Below are 16,449 nucleotides of genomic sequence, written 5' to 3'. Positions count from 1 at the left end.
ATGAACAACTCCGTCTTTGGAAAAACCATGGAAAATATTCTAAAGCATGTCGATATTAAACTGGTCACCACTAAAAAAGAAGCCTTAAAATTATCCAAAAGCCCTCGATATGATCGGTACAACATTTTTGATGAAAAACTCATCGCAATTCATATGAAGAAAACACAAGTCACTTACGACAAACCCGTTTACTTGGGAATGAGCATCCTTGACATCAGCAAAACACTCATGTTTGAGCATCATTACGACTACATCAAGCCTAAATACGACGATCGTGCAAAACTACTCATGACCGACACTGACTCGCTCATTTACGAAATCAAAACAGATGATTTTTATCAAGACATTGCTGATGACGTACTTGAAAAATTTGACACGAGCGACTTTCCTAAAGATCATCCCGCCATTCAAAACGCTGGATTCAAAGTAGGCGAAAATAAAAAGATCATTGGCAAGTTTAAAGATGAAACCGGTGGAAAGCAAATCACGCAGTTTGTTGGTCTTCGACCCAAACTCTACTCTTACTACATCCCTGAAGAAATAGATAATCAAGAACATAAAAAATGCAAAGGTGTTAAGAAGTGCATTGTTAAAAATCACATCACTCATCAAGACTACTACGACTGCTTAATGAACAAGACAGAAAAACTCACCACCATGAACGTCTTCCGATCACGTCATCACGATGTCTACACCGAAGAAATCAACAAAGTCGCACTCAGCGCTAACGACGACAAAAGATTCATCTTAGAAGACGGAATTCACACCTTGGCTATCGGACACTACAAAACAAGGCAATAAACCAAGCGAAGAACAGCCATCTTGAAGAACTGGTATAGAAATAACATGATTATTTTCATACTTCTTCTTGATTTTTAAAGACGACTCTTAAGTATTGCTTTTGTACAAAAACATGATATGAAGTGTTCACCATTTTTTATGCATCCTGAAGTATGGGAAGGGGTCAATGTCCTGGAACCGCCTTTTCCCTATATATAGCACTTATTTTCAAGATCTTAGGAATGAAGATTTAAAATGAAAATGCAGTGTCAAAAATATTGTATATAGTACCAAATATCTTAAACATATGCCTTCAAATTACATTTTGAGCTGTTTTACCCGTACCAACCTAAAGAGTGACATTAAAACAAGCATTTTATTGATAAGTCTGAGGTGCAGAAAAATCATTGAATCCTTTAAAATTAACCAAAAAAGAATTAATTCTAGTCTTCTGGTACAATATTAGTTATATTACAACTCTTTATTACGATCTATATTAGGATATTTCACGAGTCTCAATGTAAATAGCAAGTTTCAGTTAGTTAGCACTATTTGAAAGTATCTTAAAGTCAAAACCAATTTTCGTTTTTTATCCAATAGCGTTATATTATTGAGTTTTATCTCGTATATATTCTCATTAAGATGTTTTCCCTAAAAATTTCTCTTATAACGATAAAGTAACAAAACTAGTAGAAGGTCAACAGAGTGTACATAACTTCTTATTTAATAATTGACTGTCTATTTAATGTATAATATAATATATATGTACATAAAACAATTATAAATATAATTATAAATATGTTTTCGATAACCAATATAAAAAACTTTTTTGCAATAGTTAAAAAAAAATGAAAATAATTTCAAAGACCAAAATATTTCACAAAAAGTTTGCAGATTTTTAATACTTTAAAAAGATTTTTTAGAAATGAAATGGGTTTTAAGAAGAAAAAAAAAGATCATTATTGGCGTTATTAACATATTTCTTATTTTCACCAAAAAAAAAATAAATCAGAAAAACATTAAGACAGTCACAGTCAGCATTAAACTACTGACAGTTGTTTAATCATACACCACTCTCTGGAACCGTTTTTTTTTTTTTTTTTTTGCTACTACTACAAATAAAAATAGAAACATTTTTTCTCGTTACTTTTTAACAACTACATACATCCAAAAAGAATTGTTTACATACTCAGAATTAATTTAAAAATAATTACCCGTAGAAAGAAAAAAGCATCGAACTTTAGCACATCCCAGTAAGTTCAAAATTCCAGGCTTCCTTAACGCTTTATATAATTTTATCGCTCGAACGATTTTTCTTCTATGAAACGTATAGTTGTGCGTTTAATTTTAAAGGTATTTGTTTATATCGAGTTAAAATTTACAAACTTTGTACAAAAATTTCTAACGAAATAATTCATTAGATTCGGAGAATACTTTTTACTTAAGAAAACAACTTTAAATATCTAAAAATATTTATATAAAATGTATTTTTTACGCAAATTTAGTTTTCTTTGGTGAGAAAAACAATATATCATTAAGTTATTACGTTTAACAAGTTGGATAAAAAGTTCAGACGCTCTTCGACGCTGTCCATCCTCAGCATTGCAGCTTGCGCACTTTCAGAATTTGTCGTCACACGCATCATCCACCAAAGCCATTTTGGACCGTGTTCTGAATGTAACTCCTCCTCTTTAAAATCAGGCATTTCACCGAACTGATTACAAATGCGAGTCTAAACGTACGAAAAAGTTAAAACCTTTAGAAATATTGATAAACATTTTTTTAGCTCTTAGGAATATAAAATTTTTGAGATTTTGAAAATATATTAACAACTTACAAACAAGGTGTGCCCCATTTGCATGCAAAATGATTGAGATTTATCAAAGGTTGACTTATGAAGATCAGTCAAAAAACCTAGACAAGAGAAGGTAGCTACTATATTTAAATCAACATTGAAACTCGATATTGACTTTGAAAACATTAAGCTTCTCACAAAAATAATGCCTGTCAAGCATTATAAAAAATTGGAATGGATTTCTTAACATTTTCATGTTGTATATGACATCATTTATATAGGAATTTCTTGTTTATGACAGCTGTGATTTTGTATAAAATTCAACACTTTACAACAAGGATAAATATCAAATAATGAAATTTAGTAAAACATAATGCATTTTGGACTGTAGAATTGGCCCAGTTCTCAGCTTCAAATAACTTTTAAATACAATAATTTCAATAAAATTTGTATTCAGTTGTGAAACTATTTCCTATTTAAACTGGAAACAAAACAAAAAAAAAAAAGAAAAGAAAAAAAAAATTACCAAGATAATTGCTGACTCTAGATGACAACATTTTTACAAAATAAATTGTCATATAGGTAAAAAAACAATTTGAAACATTTAAATGTAAAGTTAACTTAGATGAAGTTTAAATTAATCAGAATTATTGGTATTTTACAACTTATCAGGTGCAATAAAAGCCCATTAACACTAAATGAGTTTAAAAAAAACATCTCACAGAGTTTATCTCTGGGTATGGGCTGGTCTCTAATCCATTTCACTTTTGCTGTATAGTATCCATCTGTTGAAGATCTTTCAATCACCTTTAATTCAAATATGAATTTTAAAACTCAAAGTTAATTAAGAAAACTTAATAAAAAAAAACACTTTTTTAAAGACATAACTTTCAGATTAGTTAACAAACAGGAATTATGCTTATGAAGTTTTTGCAATTCACAATGTTAAATTTATCTGCCTACCTCTTCCTAAATTTTGAATATATGACCTAATTCAGAAATCTTCTTTTAATCAAGGATTGATCTCAATGCTAGCTATGTGGATGATGTAAAGACATTTAGAATTCCTGAGGAACTTAAGAATATAGAGTTAAAACAGTAGTAGGTAAAAATAAGAAAAAGCTGAAACCATTAGGGTTCAATGAATTGTTTTCTGTATTTGTTATACATTATAAATGTCAAAAAATATGAGAGAAGTCATATTTTTTTAAACGCCCAGTTTAAGGCCATTTTTATCAAGCTATTAAATCGTAATAAAACCACAGAAGATAGTTGCAATTGCATGATTAATCATAAAAAAATCCAGAGATGAAAATGTGTCAGAAATCTGCACATTTTTTTAATCCAAAAAAGATATTAAGGGTGTGCATGCTCTGGCTGTCATTTAACATACTTAAATAACTATTTTCTTCATGCATATAATTTCAAAACAATTTTAATAGATACTTAAATGGTAATCCAAAGCCTTGATACCAAGAGACAGATATTTCTTAACTTATTTAATTGTCCACATTTGATTTGTTAAATAAACAACAATAAACACCATTGTACAATAATATTTTATCTTGATACTTGAGTTATTACAATAAAAGATTATTACCTTAAACCGTACTCCTCCAATAGTGTCAACAAAAAGTCGCCCATCAGTCAATAGCTTGTAATCTGTTATTTCTAACATAAGACCATATTCAGAAAATCTAAAAAATTAACAAGTAGAAATATATAATACTCAAAAGTAAGTATAGTAAACTTTTGAAATTTTACTTAACAGAGTTTAAGCATTTGTAAGATATCATGTTTTATTATATGCATTTAAATGCATATTTATGCAATTAGACATAATGCAATATCTACGGTTCACAAATGAAAACTCATATATGAGCCATAAATATTACAATGGCTATCATATCATTACCTAAAATGTTTTGATAAAATTTAATTCAGCATAAAAAAATTGAGTTAATCCACTCATTGGACTGCTCACCCAATGTGTCTGTCATAGCTGCACATGCCAAATTTTTTTGTACCAGAATCAATAACTCTTCTTAACAGCAACTTATATCGAGGCTCAAATATGTGCAATGGGCAACTCATAGTCGGGAGAGAAAATGAACAAACAAACACAGGGATTGTGCTAACATCCACATCACTGTAAATATAAATGTTACTTTTTAATAGTAAGAAATAAATTTAACACATTTAATAAAATGTAATAAAACTGTGAGATAACGCTTTCAGAAAAATAATGAGATTATCTCAACATTAGTATGGTTTAATTTAGAACTATATAACAAGATGCTAGACTGACTTCTCAATAACAGGCGTTTCATCCAAGTCTTGTTTTATTCTTTCATCTAATTCTTGAGGTAGATAGATTTGAATAATCTCATTCAGTACCAGCACAACAGGCTGAAACAAGACATATAACTATGTAAAACAACAATAGAAGTAATTTTGAAATAAAACTACTTGATTTTAGAAATGGAGGCAAGAAGTAATTCTCTAACTTACTTTAGGTCGCACTGTTATGAGCTAAAAAAATAAATAAGTATCATTAACAATACAAAAATGATTACAGACAAGCAGTTTTTATCTTTAAGGGATAAAATTGTACCTCAGCAATTGAGCTTCTACATACAGCACAATAGTAATTGTGGTCAAGAGATCGTTCAAGGCAAGATGAACAAAATGTGTGACCGCACGGTGTTGATGTAGGCTTGTATAACAGTCTACCATTAGAATTAAAAGAACTAAGTGTTACTATGTTTTAGCAAACTGACATTCATTTGTCATTCCTAATTATAAGATTGTAGTAACTATACCTAAAACAGAGAACACAATTCAAATCTGTTTTCAACTTCTCAACCACATTTTCAGACATAACTTCATCTGCTTTAGCTTTCACTTCTATTCAAAATTTTATAAAAAGTCTTCACTAAATATTAGCAAATTAAAACAAACATTTATAAAAGATTTAAATCCATATAAATAACTTTAAGCATAAAGATTAAAATGCATGAAAAGATATTGATCATCAATATTTTTAACATTGGGAGAACATTTTTCACAAAATTTCTAAACTCTTTTTATTTATTTCTAAAAGCTCTTTTAATATATCTATAAAAAGTTATCAACTTACTCTCAACTCTGGTGTAGCTTACACTTATACCATAATACAGTAAGTGAGCAATGATCAGTTCAAACTTTTTTTGTCCTTCTAATTCAAAAAGTGGAACTTGCTCCAGATACTTAACTACATCATCTGCAACATCAATACTTACATCATTTTTTAAAAGTTCCAAAACTGTCTTAAAAATAAAAAAAATGTTTTAACAAAAAAAAACAATTAGAACACAACTAAATTTTCTCTATATAAAGTAAAACTGTTTTTAAAAAAGAATGAAGCATATTGGTTAATTCATATCGGGACCTCTGGAAAGTATTTTAAATTACTAGAAACTTCAAAAAAACATAAAAAATTGATTTGAAAACTTAAAAAAATAAAACATAAAGAACTAAAAAAAGGACTTCTTAAATTAAATGTACTACAGTAGACAGTCCACATATTTATAACACTTACCTCTGTCAAAACATCAATAACTGATGCACTCTCATCCCCAAACGAAAGATATTTGATAAAAGAAACAGCAGCTTCAAAGTTCTTTCCGAGCCCTTTATATGCCACACCTTCTCGATAAAATGCCTGATAAAAATTATTTACGTATAAATATATTAAAAAATTCAAGAATTATTTATAAGTTATACAAAAACATTATTAATACAATTATATGCAATAAACAATAAAAACTTTAATTTTTTAATTTTCTTTGAATTCTTGGCGATGAAGATTTAGAGTGGAAAGATTTTTAGTGATAGACCTTTTTCCAAGAGAACTTTGAAACCATAATTGCTTTTTGTGCGGCATCAAGTGCATTTTCATACTGATGCTGAAATGCCTTTAAATTGGACAGATTTGATAATGCTATATAATTCCCATCAACTAAATAAAGTAGTAATACTTCAGAAAATTAGTCTCATTATCATTTCTAACAAGTTGTGTTTTGAGGTAAGAAATTTTACTTACAAAGGTTCAAAGCATCAGTATACTTTTCTTCTGCTTCTTTATAGTTTTTCTCCAAAAATAGTTTATTTCCTTCCAATCGCAATTGTATAGATTGTAGCTCTTTTTTAAAACAGTATTCCAATATTGAGTTCAAACAAACATTTTGTTTTAGCATATTTAATGATGATTTTGAAAAATGCCACTTTCGCTTGGCAGAAATATTTCCACATTTATAACAATGCTCTATGTAATTTTCACTTTCTCGCTTGACTAAGCAGTGCTTGCAGTATGTATGACCACAGGATAAAACAAGAGGCTGAAACATTATTTCTCCACAGGCATCACACAAGAAAAGGTCTCTGAAATTTTTCTTTTCAGACACCTCTGACTGAAATTCTTCATGAAAATTTTTCATAATATTTGCAAGCAACTCGAGACATTTTTGATACCACTGCTTGGTGCCAAATCCTTCTGGTTGTGACAGTCTTCTTTTTAAAACATTATATTTCTCCTGAAATACTATTGCAGTGTTTTTAGCTAAATGGAGTTGATCCATTAATTCTGAAATAAATGTAGTAAATTGCCTGAAAATTTATTTTGCAAGCTATGCTAACTCCCATAACAATTTCGTAACATAACCTGACCTAGTTAAAAAAATGAAAATATACTGGTATTACATAAAATTTTACAAAAATATCCTTACTTGATATTATTTCAGCTTAGGAAAGTCAACAGAATTATGAGCTACTACTGTGTACTTAACTTCCTTATGATTAGGATCATAATGATTGCTGTTTACTTAAGTCTATATGTTTAGATTGTATAAGTTACTACATAGTTATATAACATTGTCTCAAGCGACAAAATTAGATAACATAACAAAAATTTCCCGAAGTATTCACACTTTCGCTTTCAACAAATACATTTTTAAGCTAAGTTTCAATTGGTTTATTGGAAACAATTCGCGTTCTATATTTTTTAACATAAAAAATATATAAAAATAAAAGTTTTTAATAACATCAGTTGCATCAAAAGTTTTTTACAGAGTGTATAAACAACAAACATTCATTGTAAAGTCGCAAATCTTTTTAGTTAGCCAGACAAAGTGATGGCAATAAGATCCTAAATTACTGATAACCGGCCCGGTTCGTTTTTCACGGTGCGGTTTTGGACTCATAATATTTGTTCAGCCACGGGTTTGGTATTTCCCTGGTCTGACCCAATCTGGTAAAGAAATTGAGGTAACCCACCAAATTACCCACCCCAGGTAGGCATATTCTAGTAATTTCGCTATTAATATATTATCCCAATGTCTAAACCTAATTGCCGCCTTTGCTTTTTTTCCCTAGACCCCGTTTCTGTTTCATTGCTCTCACGGGTGTGCTCTTGTACATGCTTTGTTAAAAAGTTTTTGTGATTTTTTACATGGAATCTGTGTTTTGTTACGTAACGTTTTTATCTTTTTTCTTATTGCTCATTCCACTTTTTTTAAAACCGAACTTTGGAGTGATTTCACTAGAACTATCGCAATTAAAAAAATTAAATCTTTTAATATGAATTGTTTATGTTAAATTTTTATCTTGACATTATTATTGTATACTTCATATTTTATGTTAAGTTTTCGAGAGATACCATTGTCGATAAAATTCTTGGTGCATTGTCAGAAATAATCACTTCAAAAATTATCTTCAAATCACAACGAGCCATAATCTTTTCCCAACATTTTTGTAGTAATCTGCACATTTTCTATCATAATCTGAGGTTTTTGATAATGAAGCTCTTTCACAATTTATTTTAGATTGCAAAAGATTGTCTTTAAAATGAAGAAACTTGGCACTCATTCAAATTTTTGATAATAAGCAAAGCAATTTAAGTAATTTTTAAAATTTTTTCATATAAATCTTTTATTTATACCTACATTTTGTAATCCTGTGTACATTTTTTCCACAAGAGAACGTGGTTTATTATTAATAGGAAATTTGACTCTGTGGAACATTTTTTTTTAGAAAATGTGGTTAGTTACTCTTTGTTAAAACTCCCACGATTTACTTCTTTCGGTATAAAAGGATGTAATATTGTACAAAAGTATTCGTTTATTTTTTATTAATAGAAAAAAAAACCAAATAAAAAACCACGTTTTGTAAATAAGCAGCGTTTTTATAGAATTTCGAGCGCGACACATAGTTGTTAGCACATTAGGGTAAAATGTCTCCCCGCAATGTTTTCAAGGAAAAAATTGTTTCAGAGAAGATTTTTGTTTGTTTTATTATTACCTCCCTCCCCACCTCCCCTGTAATAACCCCATGAGCGCGTCACTGGTAATTTATTAGTGATTCAACACTTATTGTTAGTAGCGATTGAGTACTTATTCACTGGTGTATCTGTAAGATCACCAGTAATTGTGTGGTGATAATCACCGTTGATTTAACACCTGTTCACTAGTGATTTAGTTGCGGTTGTTAGTTTTAATTGAGTACTTATTGAGTGATTATCTGTAAACCTTGCTCATTAATGATTTCTAATGACATTTTCATCATCTTATTCTTCTTCTTCATCTTCTTCAAAATGTTTAAAATTACCCATACCCTTAGATACACAAGGCACAAAAAAACGGATTCGGTATCATTTTTAACACTAACCTCTTTCTCATTAAATAATTTTTTAAAACTTCTATATTCTCTCATTCAATTTTTCATATAGTTCTTGCTCTTGTTTTCTGCCATATTTAAATCAAATTTCGTGTTATTGATCATACGAAATAATCACCATTAAATTTAGAGATAAAACAATCGAGGTCGATGTGTTTCGAAGAAAAAGCTTCGACGCCGCTAAAAGTCGTGTGTGAACATCTTTCGAAATCGTTAAAAGTTGTATAAAATTTAGTTAGACGGTTTTCAAAATCGTATTACTTCAAATAAAGAATATTTTCGCGGTTATCAAAATCGTAAAAAGTTGCATTAATTCGAAAATGGCGTGTTACAAAATTGATTAAAATTTCTAACAGCTTTCAAATTTGCTTCCAAAAATATAACTGTTTTCGAAATAGTTTGAGTAAGCGAAACGATTGCGTACTAAAAGTAAACAAACGAACGTCGCATGACTTCGTGCAGGTTTTAAACTCAATGACTTTTAGTTCAGTTTCAATGACTTTTACTTTAAAGTCCATAAGCAATATTTTAAAGTGAGCTAGTATGTGACTCTACTAGTACTATTATACTCTTCCGATCTATTCTCCTAGACTCCTACTCTACCTCTCAGATTTGGAAAAAATCCCAATTAATGAGAAGCTACCTATGTTTAGGTTCAAAGACTTTAAAGTAAAGTTAAGTGATAACTAGTTTGGTATATGCTAGAAATCTCTGCCCTTCTAATTTCTAAATGATAAAAAATTGAAGCATACACTAAAATAACATTACAGAAATACAGAATATACAAAAGATACAGAATAAACAAAAGACCCTTACATTTATTTATATAGGTTTTCATAACCGTTTTATTATTTTTTTCTTTTAATTTAAGAAACGTCTCCAAACTGACGGCTTTTAAAGTTGAACAAAAAATATGCAAATTTGAAAACCGTAACTTGATTGTTTTACCTCTAATTAAATGTGCATCGAATCATCGTCACTCAATTACCACTGAGCAGTACTAGATCACCAGTAATGCGTGCATAGCGAAAAAACGCGGGTTTGTTTAAGTGTGTAGGGGTGTGTAGGTGTGTGTAGGGGTGTGTGGGGGAGGGATGAGAGTGTGTAGAGGTGGGATGGGAGTGTGTGGGGAGGTGTTAACGTGTGTGTTTAGGTCGCTTAAAAGAACCTAGCATCTTAACAAATTCTACTTTAAACACCTCTGCAAAAATGTAGTATTTAAAAAAACTTTACGACTGTAAAAATAATGAGTTAAGAAATATTAATTAAAAAAGAAAAACAGTTCCAGAAACTATTATTTCTTTATTTTTAAATAAATATAGACATACGCTATATAGTTTTTTTTAAGATATAACATCCAAAAAACAACGGATTGGTTAAGTAAACATAAATATGAAATTTAATGCCGTTGATTCAGTCTCGTCTTTATCACGAATATATTTGCCACCAGTTCCTCTTCCATTAAAATTTTAAAAATCTCAGCTCGTTTATATATGTTGCAGTGAGTCCAAATTTTGCATGAACTGTTTCTATTTATTGATACAGCACATTTATGGTGTTCCACAAATGTGTCAAAATGATATGCACTTTCTAGGTACAGAATATTCTCACTTCAAAAGGTTTCGTCAGCTCCAACAAGAGAAAAAAACCTTTTTAAACCAGATTTAAGATTTTAACCAAAACTTACTTCTTCTGCAATTTTAAATTTCTTCTGAAGAATGTAGGGGAGTAGTGGGTAGCCCCGGGCACTTGAGAATAATAGAGATATTACCCACATGCATACGGAAGATTAAGTAAAAAAAACCATTTTAATGAAAGTAGAAACGTTTATTGAATTAAAAACTAATAAATAATGATAGGGTACTTAACAAAAGTTTGTGCTTAAAATAAATTATATAAGAAAATCAACAACTTTCAAAATTGGAGGGTACCCCGGACACAATCTTTATACTTAATTTCAATTCCTTTTTTTTAGCAATTGGCACATATTTCATTTATAATATAAATTACATAGATTTTAATGTTAATTTCGTAGTATGTTTTAACTTAAAATTCTCTAAATGGTTTTGAAGTATATAATGGTTTATGCAGGATTCGACGAACCACCAGTTTTAAGTTAACATTTAGGAGTTTGTGTTTATTAATATTGTTTTTTGTTGTTGTTTCTTTAATATATATCTAAAATTAATACAAAACTTGTATCTAATTTGAAAAAAAGTAAAACGCCTTAAGTTTAATGCAACTTTTAACTTCGGTATTTAATAATCTCATTATGAAAGAAATTAAGTTATGAAACCAGCATGGCTTCTTTAAAGTGTTTCAAAATTGTGCGTTAACAGATGTTTTTTTTAGCTCAAGAAAGAATGTCATTAGAGAGTAGCGAAAAACAATTTTAGTATATGTAATTTTGAAGCATCTAGCATTAAACGTAAGACTCTTCAAAAATCATCCAAAGCATTAAGTAAAATTTCTTTTTATTCTACTGCAATTTTTTTTAATTCTTCCTATATTTTATCACCTTTTTTTGGCAGTTGAAGTAGTTATTTACTGTTGCATATAACGTTTGTATACTATATTTAATCGTTCTTTAACTGTCGCTTTAATTAGCTTGTAAGTTTATTAAGTCCCTATGGTTTTTTTCTACTATTAGTTGTTTAAAATGTCTGGAAGTTGTGAAGGTCCAGAATCAATGTATGTGAAACTTATTTCAAGCGATGGATATGAGTATATTATAAAACGTGAACATGCTTTAACATCAGGAACAATAAAAGCCATGCTTAGTGGACCAGGTAAACCCTATTTTTTCAAAAAAATATTTGATAACAATGTGAGTTAAGTATAGAGTTCACATCTGATGGTGCAACATCTTCATTAAAAAGCTTCATGAATAGAGTTTAAGTACTTTATATACACCTGTTATTTAACAGGTTTAGAATTGGTATTTAGATTTACAATTTTATACTTTTTAAAAGTAGTTGTGAAGTGTTAGAAGTAAATGAAAAAATTGGTACATTAAATTGGTTGGGCAAGTTTTTTTTTTACTACTTCAGAGTTTGAGAAAGTTATCTCAAAATATTTAAAAATCTTTTTTAGCATTTTTTTACCACTTCAGAATTTAAGAAAGTTGTATCAAAATATTTTAAAATCTCTTTTAGCATTATTTGAAGAGAATGATACTAATGAAGTTCAATTTCGAGAAATTCCGTAAGTCCTTTTTCTCACTAAAGTTAATTTTGATTTACAGAAATGTTTTTAAAGTTTTGTTTAAAAATAAAAATTAGTTTTTCATTTTGAACCAAAACAATAAATAAGAAATTACATAATTAGTATGAAAAGTATAATTGAAGTTTAAACATTATTGATCCTCTTAATCAACCATTTATTGTCGTAGCTTTTTATACAATAAGTATAAAGTGTTTTTTTTTTTTATCCCAGGTCACATGTTCTAGAGAAGATTTGTACTTATTTTGCATATAAAGTTCGCTATACAAACAGCAGTACAGAAATACCTGAATTTCCCATTCAGCCAGATATTGCTCTTGAACTTCTCATGGCAGCAAATTTCTTAGATTGCTGATTTAAAAAAGAGCTTTTAATCATTATAAGGTTGGGAATGTGCACTGGAGACAAATAACAATGTTAATGTTTAGTAAATAGATTTATAAGTTATTATTTTTTTTTAGGATTTTGTGCTTGGCATGCTTAGTTTTGAGTTTCTTATTTTAAATACAGCTGCCTCTTTTGCTCAATCAGTTGATTACTGCTAATTATTATGCTAAAATGAAATGTGTGATCTAACAAATTTTTTAATTCTAGAAAAGATAAAAGTAGTTGATATTTAAGATAGTGAATTTAATCTGTTAAAGTGAGTTAGGTGTTTTAAGCCAAAATCTGGACTTTAGGAGAGAGTTAATTTAGGAGAGGAATGAGGAATTTCATAAGACTTGACTGTGAATACCCACTTTATGGGGCTTAATACCAATTTAGGGGAAAATGTATTAATCTTACACAGGAATCTGTAATAAAAGGAATGGTGCATGATTGGGAGAAAAGAACCAAGGTTGATCCCATTCCATTTCATTGTAGGTAGTTTAATTTTAAACATAAATTTCTATGAGTAACTCTTAATTGTATTAAAAACGTTTTTAAAAAATTAAACACCAATAACAGTTGGACAATCCCTCCAGCAGCACTTTTCTTATGCGATAACACTGTGTAGCTTTTCAGGTGAACATCTGATTTTCCGTTAGAACTCTGAATCTCAACCTACAAATGCATTTTAGCAATAGAAATAATGATAAACTAATAATACCTTGTAAATGTAGAAGCTGCATAATCTCTTTCAAAACAGCTTTGGCAGGACACTTAAACTTCTTGATGTTTTGAACACACAAATAATTTTTTTGTAGTGGTAGTCATACTCAAAAATGAAAAATCTTCAAAAAAATAGGATTAAATTTTAAACAAGGAACTCGTAATTTGCAATAAAATAAGTGGCGGTGAGGGGTGGGTGGGTGGGGTAGTGTGCTGAAGTTAGTAGCAGCTATAATAACTTATTTTACCAATCGATAATTTCATTAATGCGGAAAAAGTAACCAAATCTGTAACAACGCAGTGGTTCAAACTTACTCTCTAACACTTGTTATCGATGAAGGTAAATATCTTTCTTATCCTAATTAGAAAAAAAATTATTACTAGTAATATAATGATCATAAAGTGAAATAATTTGGGAATAAATTTACGCTATTCTAATCCGAGGGCACGCATGCGTTTAAAATATCATTTTAATGTAATTCTTAAAGAGCTTCGACACGCTTCGTCTGATACTACGATCTCTTTTTAGGTTGCTACGTTTGACTCGGTTGTTGATAACTCGTGTTATCAACAACCGAGTCAATTGTAACAACCTTAAATTTAAAAAAAGACGATTACACCGCACGTGAGTTTTATGTAATGTTTTTAAAAAGACGCTTAAAAAGAAAAATTTAATCAAAATCAAGTTTTTTCTTATAGACATTGTTAAAACTTACTTCGCACTAATTTTGGTGAATATATACGATCTAATTAATGCAGTAAAACTGGGTTGATGTTTATGATTATCATTTTTACATTAAGTATTAGCGATGTGAAAGTTTTGTATATGAAACATTCTCTTACATTATCTTAATTTAATTCCTTGTTTTCTTGGCTATATAGTAAAAATGGCAGAAGCTTTTGTTGACATGCCTGAATTAGATGAAATGACTAACATAGGTTCTCAAGCAGACTATGTTGCAGTTGATCTTCAAGGAACTGGTATTGATATATCTGCACTTTGTGCTGGTAAAGAAGCAGAGTTTGAGGTTGATCCCTCATCTGTTGAGCAATCAGATGACCGAGCAGAAGATTCAAAGTATTTTGATAATGAGGAACTTTTTAAGCAACTTAACTATGAGTGCATTGATGATGGCTGTGATTCTTCTGATGAGAAATCAACACCTTTTGAAAAAATAAAAAAAGGAATGGAAGACATTACAGGCAGTGGATTAGTTTTAAAAAAAATTATAAAACATGGTTCTGGTCAAGTAGTTCCTCAAAACTCTCTCTGTAGAGTCCATTATAATGGCTATATTGAATACTCTGATGAGCCATTTGATTCCAGTCGTCTACGAGGTAGACAGCATCAGTTTAAGTTAGGATCAGGTGAAGGTATTGAAGGCTGGCAACTAGCAATTTCAAGTATGAAAAAAGGGGAAATTTCTAGGTTTTTACTTAAACCTAGTGTTGCTTTTGGAAAAATGGGTTGTCCACCTCGCATTCCATGTAATGCAGAAATTTTGTTTGAAATAGAGTTAATAAGTTATGTTGACCAATCAGCTGCAGATGCTTTCCAAAATTTTTCAGAAGAAGAACAGAAGAAAACACCATTTGATGAAATTGTTAAAGTTGTTGAAACTATTCGTTTGACAGGGAATGAAGCATTTACAATCAAACAATATAGTAGAGCTGCAAGCCAGTACAGTCAAGCATTGCGTCTTTTAGAAAACACCAATTTAAAGAATGAGGATGAGGAAAAGGAAATGAAAAAATGTGCTCTAAAGCTTTATTTAAACATATCTTTGTGTGATATTAAGCAAGTACGATATGGAAGAGCCTGTAAGTATGCACGAAAAGTTTTAGACATTGATAGTAAAAATGTTAAAGCTTTGTATAGGTTAGCTCAATCTCTAAGACATTTAGGTGAATATCAAGAAGCAAGGCAGCAGATTTTTAAAGCACATAAACTTGATCCCAGGAATAAAGAAATTATGCAAGAGCTTTCAGAGTTAGATAAAGAAATGAAAAAGACAAAGAAAATTAATGAGGAACTTTCTAGAAAGATGTTGAATCTTAACAGCGAACCTAAAATTATTTCAGAGAAATCACGAGTGAAAGAAACTAAGCAAATGGTTGATATTGTGAGAGAGGCTTTAAAAGGATTCAAGGAGAATAACGAAACAGAGATGTTTTTACCAAAAAATCTAACTGAAGAAGAATTGCAAAGTATAAGAGTAGCTTGCCAAGAACTCGATCTTCATATAATTCTTAGTTCCAAGGGAAAAGATAAAATTATTCGAGTTACAAAAACTTCTCAACCTGAAACTTGAGTCTTACCTGTTAAACTTATTTATCTAAAAGTTTAGTATTGTTTTTGCGCTTTTACAGCTTAAAAGTTTGTTGTTGTTAACTTTTTCTTAAACTGATCTTAAAACTGCATAACTGTTTCAGTATAAAACTTTCATTAATAATTCAATTGTTAGGACTTTGTTACTATAAGAGTTGTATCAACCTTGTAGATATGTCAGTCTTTCTTAATTAAAAGAAATGATGTTAGAAAGAATTCTTATTTTTAGTTGAACTCTCTCAACTTTACTGAATCTAAATATGTTTTAAAGTGATGGTATTTATTCCCCGGTGACAAATATTTGGCACAAAACAAACACAAGCAGTAATAGTATATAGAAAAGTTTACTGAACAAAAAAATTGTACAGAATTGTAGGTAATATACTTTGTTTTTACTTTCGGGACAAGACTCATGTTTTCTCACAATTACGCGTATGCGTCAACATTTCTGTAAGCATGTTCGCACATGCGTTGTGCAGGATTTTTGTGAGCTTTTCTTAAACAAGATCGGATTCTTTTT

General features: G+C 29.7%; 3 protein-coding genes and 1 long non-coding RNA gene across 9 annotated transcripts; 3 read left to right on the top strand and 1 right to left on the bottom strand.

The window, feature by feature from the left end:
- Positions 1 to 1,744: 1,744 nt before the first annotated feature.
- LOC145182987 (LON peptidase N-terminal domain and RING finger protein 1-like) lies at positions 1,745 to 10,328 on the bottom strand. 6 transcript variants are annotated; one of them, XM_090077367.1, is made up of 15 exons: positions 10,235 to 10,328; positions 6,660 to 7,199; positions 6,454 to 6,575; positions 6,156 to 6,278; positions 5,715 to 5,883; positions 5,398 to 5,482; positions 5,190 to 5,304; positions 5,087 to 5,107; positions 4,884 to 4,984; positions 4,560 to 4,724; positions 4,176 to 4,272; positions 3,298 to 3,382; positions 2,618 to 2,694; positions 2,327 to 2,512; positions 1,745 to 2,098 (listed from the first exon to the last, which is right to left on the bottom strand). In XM_090077367.1, the coding sequence occupies exons 2-15, from the start codon at positions 7,192 to 7,194 to the stop codon at positions 2,066 to 2,068; spliced, it is 1,914 nt and encodes a 637-aa protein (XP_089933493.1). In that variant the 5' UTR covers positions 7,195 to 7,199; positions 10,235 to 10,328; the 3' UTR covers positions 1,745 to 2,065. The 6 variants fall into 6 exon arrangements, with proteins under 6 accessions (XP_089933493.1, XP_089933491.1, XP_089933492.1 ...); XM_090077365.1 differs by having other exon boundaries at positions 6,660 to 7,282; positions 10,235 to 10,305; XM_090077366.1 differs by lacking the exon at positions 10,235 to 10,328 and adding an exon at positions 9,278 to 9,704 and having other exon boundaries at positions 6,660 to 7,282.
- On the top strand, positions 7,639 to 9,316 carry LOC149891789 (uncharacterized). The gene is made up of 3 exons (XR_016449501.1): positions 7,639 to 7,905; positions 8,437 to 8,511; positions 8,645 to 9,316. It is a non-coding gene; the product is annotated as an uncharacterized LOC149891789 (long non-coding RNA).
- A 1,260-nt stretch (positions 10,329 to 11,588) lies between the features above and the next one.
- Positions 11,589 to 13,128, top strand: LOC145192016 (elongin-C-like). The gene is made up of 4 exons (XM_090079646.1): positions 11,589 to 11,747; positions 11,937 to 12,075; positions 12,442 to 12,490; positions 12,722 to 13,128. The coding sequence occupies exons 2-4, from the start codon at positions 11,946 to 11,948 to the stop codon at positions 12,861 to 12,863; spliced, it is 321 nt and encodes a 106-aa protein (XP_089935772.1). The 5' UTR covers positions 11,589 to 11,747; positions 11,937 to 11,945; the 3' UTR covers positions 12,864 to 13,128.
- Positions 13,129 to 13,870: 742 nt separating this feature from the next.
- Positions 13,871 to 16,142, top strand: LOC145189721 (inactive peptidyl-prolyl cis-trans isomerase FKBP6-like). The gene has a single exon (XM_080066380.2). It carries the CDS (start codon positions 14,488 to 14,490, stop codon positions 15,910 to 15,912), a length of 1,425 nt encoding a protein of 474 aa, XP_079922506.2. The 5' UTR covers positions 13,871 to 14,487; the 3' UTR covers positions 15,913 to 16,142.
- Positions 16,143 to 16,449: the final 307 nt, after the last annotated feature.

Source organism: Hydra viridissima, unplaced genomic scaffold (genome assembly GCF_058129835.1).
Source record: "Hydra viridissima isolate aposymbiotic clone 2 unplaced genomic scaffold, HvirCarnegie_v1 scaffold_2, whole genome shotgun sequence".
Classification (NCBI taxonomy): Eukaryota; Metazoa; Cnidaria; class Hydrozoa; order Anthoathecata; family Hydridae; genus Hydra; species Hydra viridissima.
The sequence above is the reverse complement of the archived record's forward strand: the minus strand, read 5'-3'. Positions and strand labels throughout refer to the sequence as shown.

Excerpts from the sequence above, each read along its gene's own strand:
- LOC145182987 (XM_090077367.1), bottom strand. The coding sequence starts at position 7,194 with ATGGATCAACTCCATTTAGCTAAAAACACTGCAATAGTATTTCAGGAG. Across the intron at positions 5,884-6,155 it reads TTATTGATGTTTTGACAGAG|ACAGTTTTGGAACTTTTAAA; the intron begins GTAAGTGTTATA and ends TTTATTTTTAAG. Across the intron at positions 2,513-2,617 it reads AAATGGGGCACACCTTGTTT|ACTCGCATTTGTAATCAGTT; the intron begins GTAAGTTGTTAA and ends TCGTACGTTTAG.
- LOC145192016 (XM_090079646.1), top strand. The coding sequence starts at position 11,946 with ATGTCTGGAAGTTGTGAAGGTCCAGAATCAATGTATGTGAAACTTATT. Across the intron at positions 12,076-12,441 it reads AGCCATGCTTAGTGGACCAG|CATTATTTGAAGAGAATGAT; the intron begins GTAAACCCTATT and ends AATCTCTTTTAG. Across the intron at positions 12,491-12,721 it reads GTTCAATTTCGAGAAATTCC|GTCACATGTTCTAGAGAAGA; the intron begins GTAAGTCCTTTT and ends TTTTTATCCCAG.
- LOC145189721 (XM_080066380.2), top strand. The coding sequence starts at position 14,488 with ATGGCAGAAGCTTTTGTTGACATGCCTGAATTAGATGAAATGACTAAC.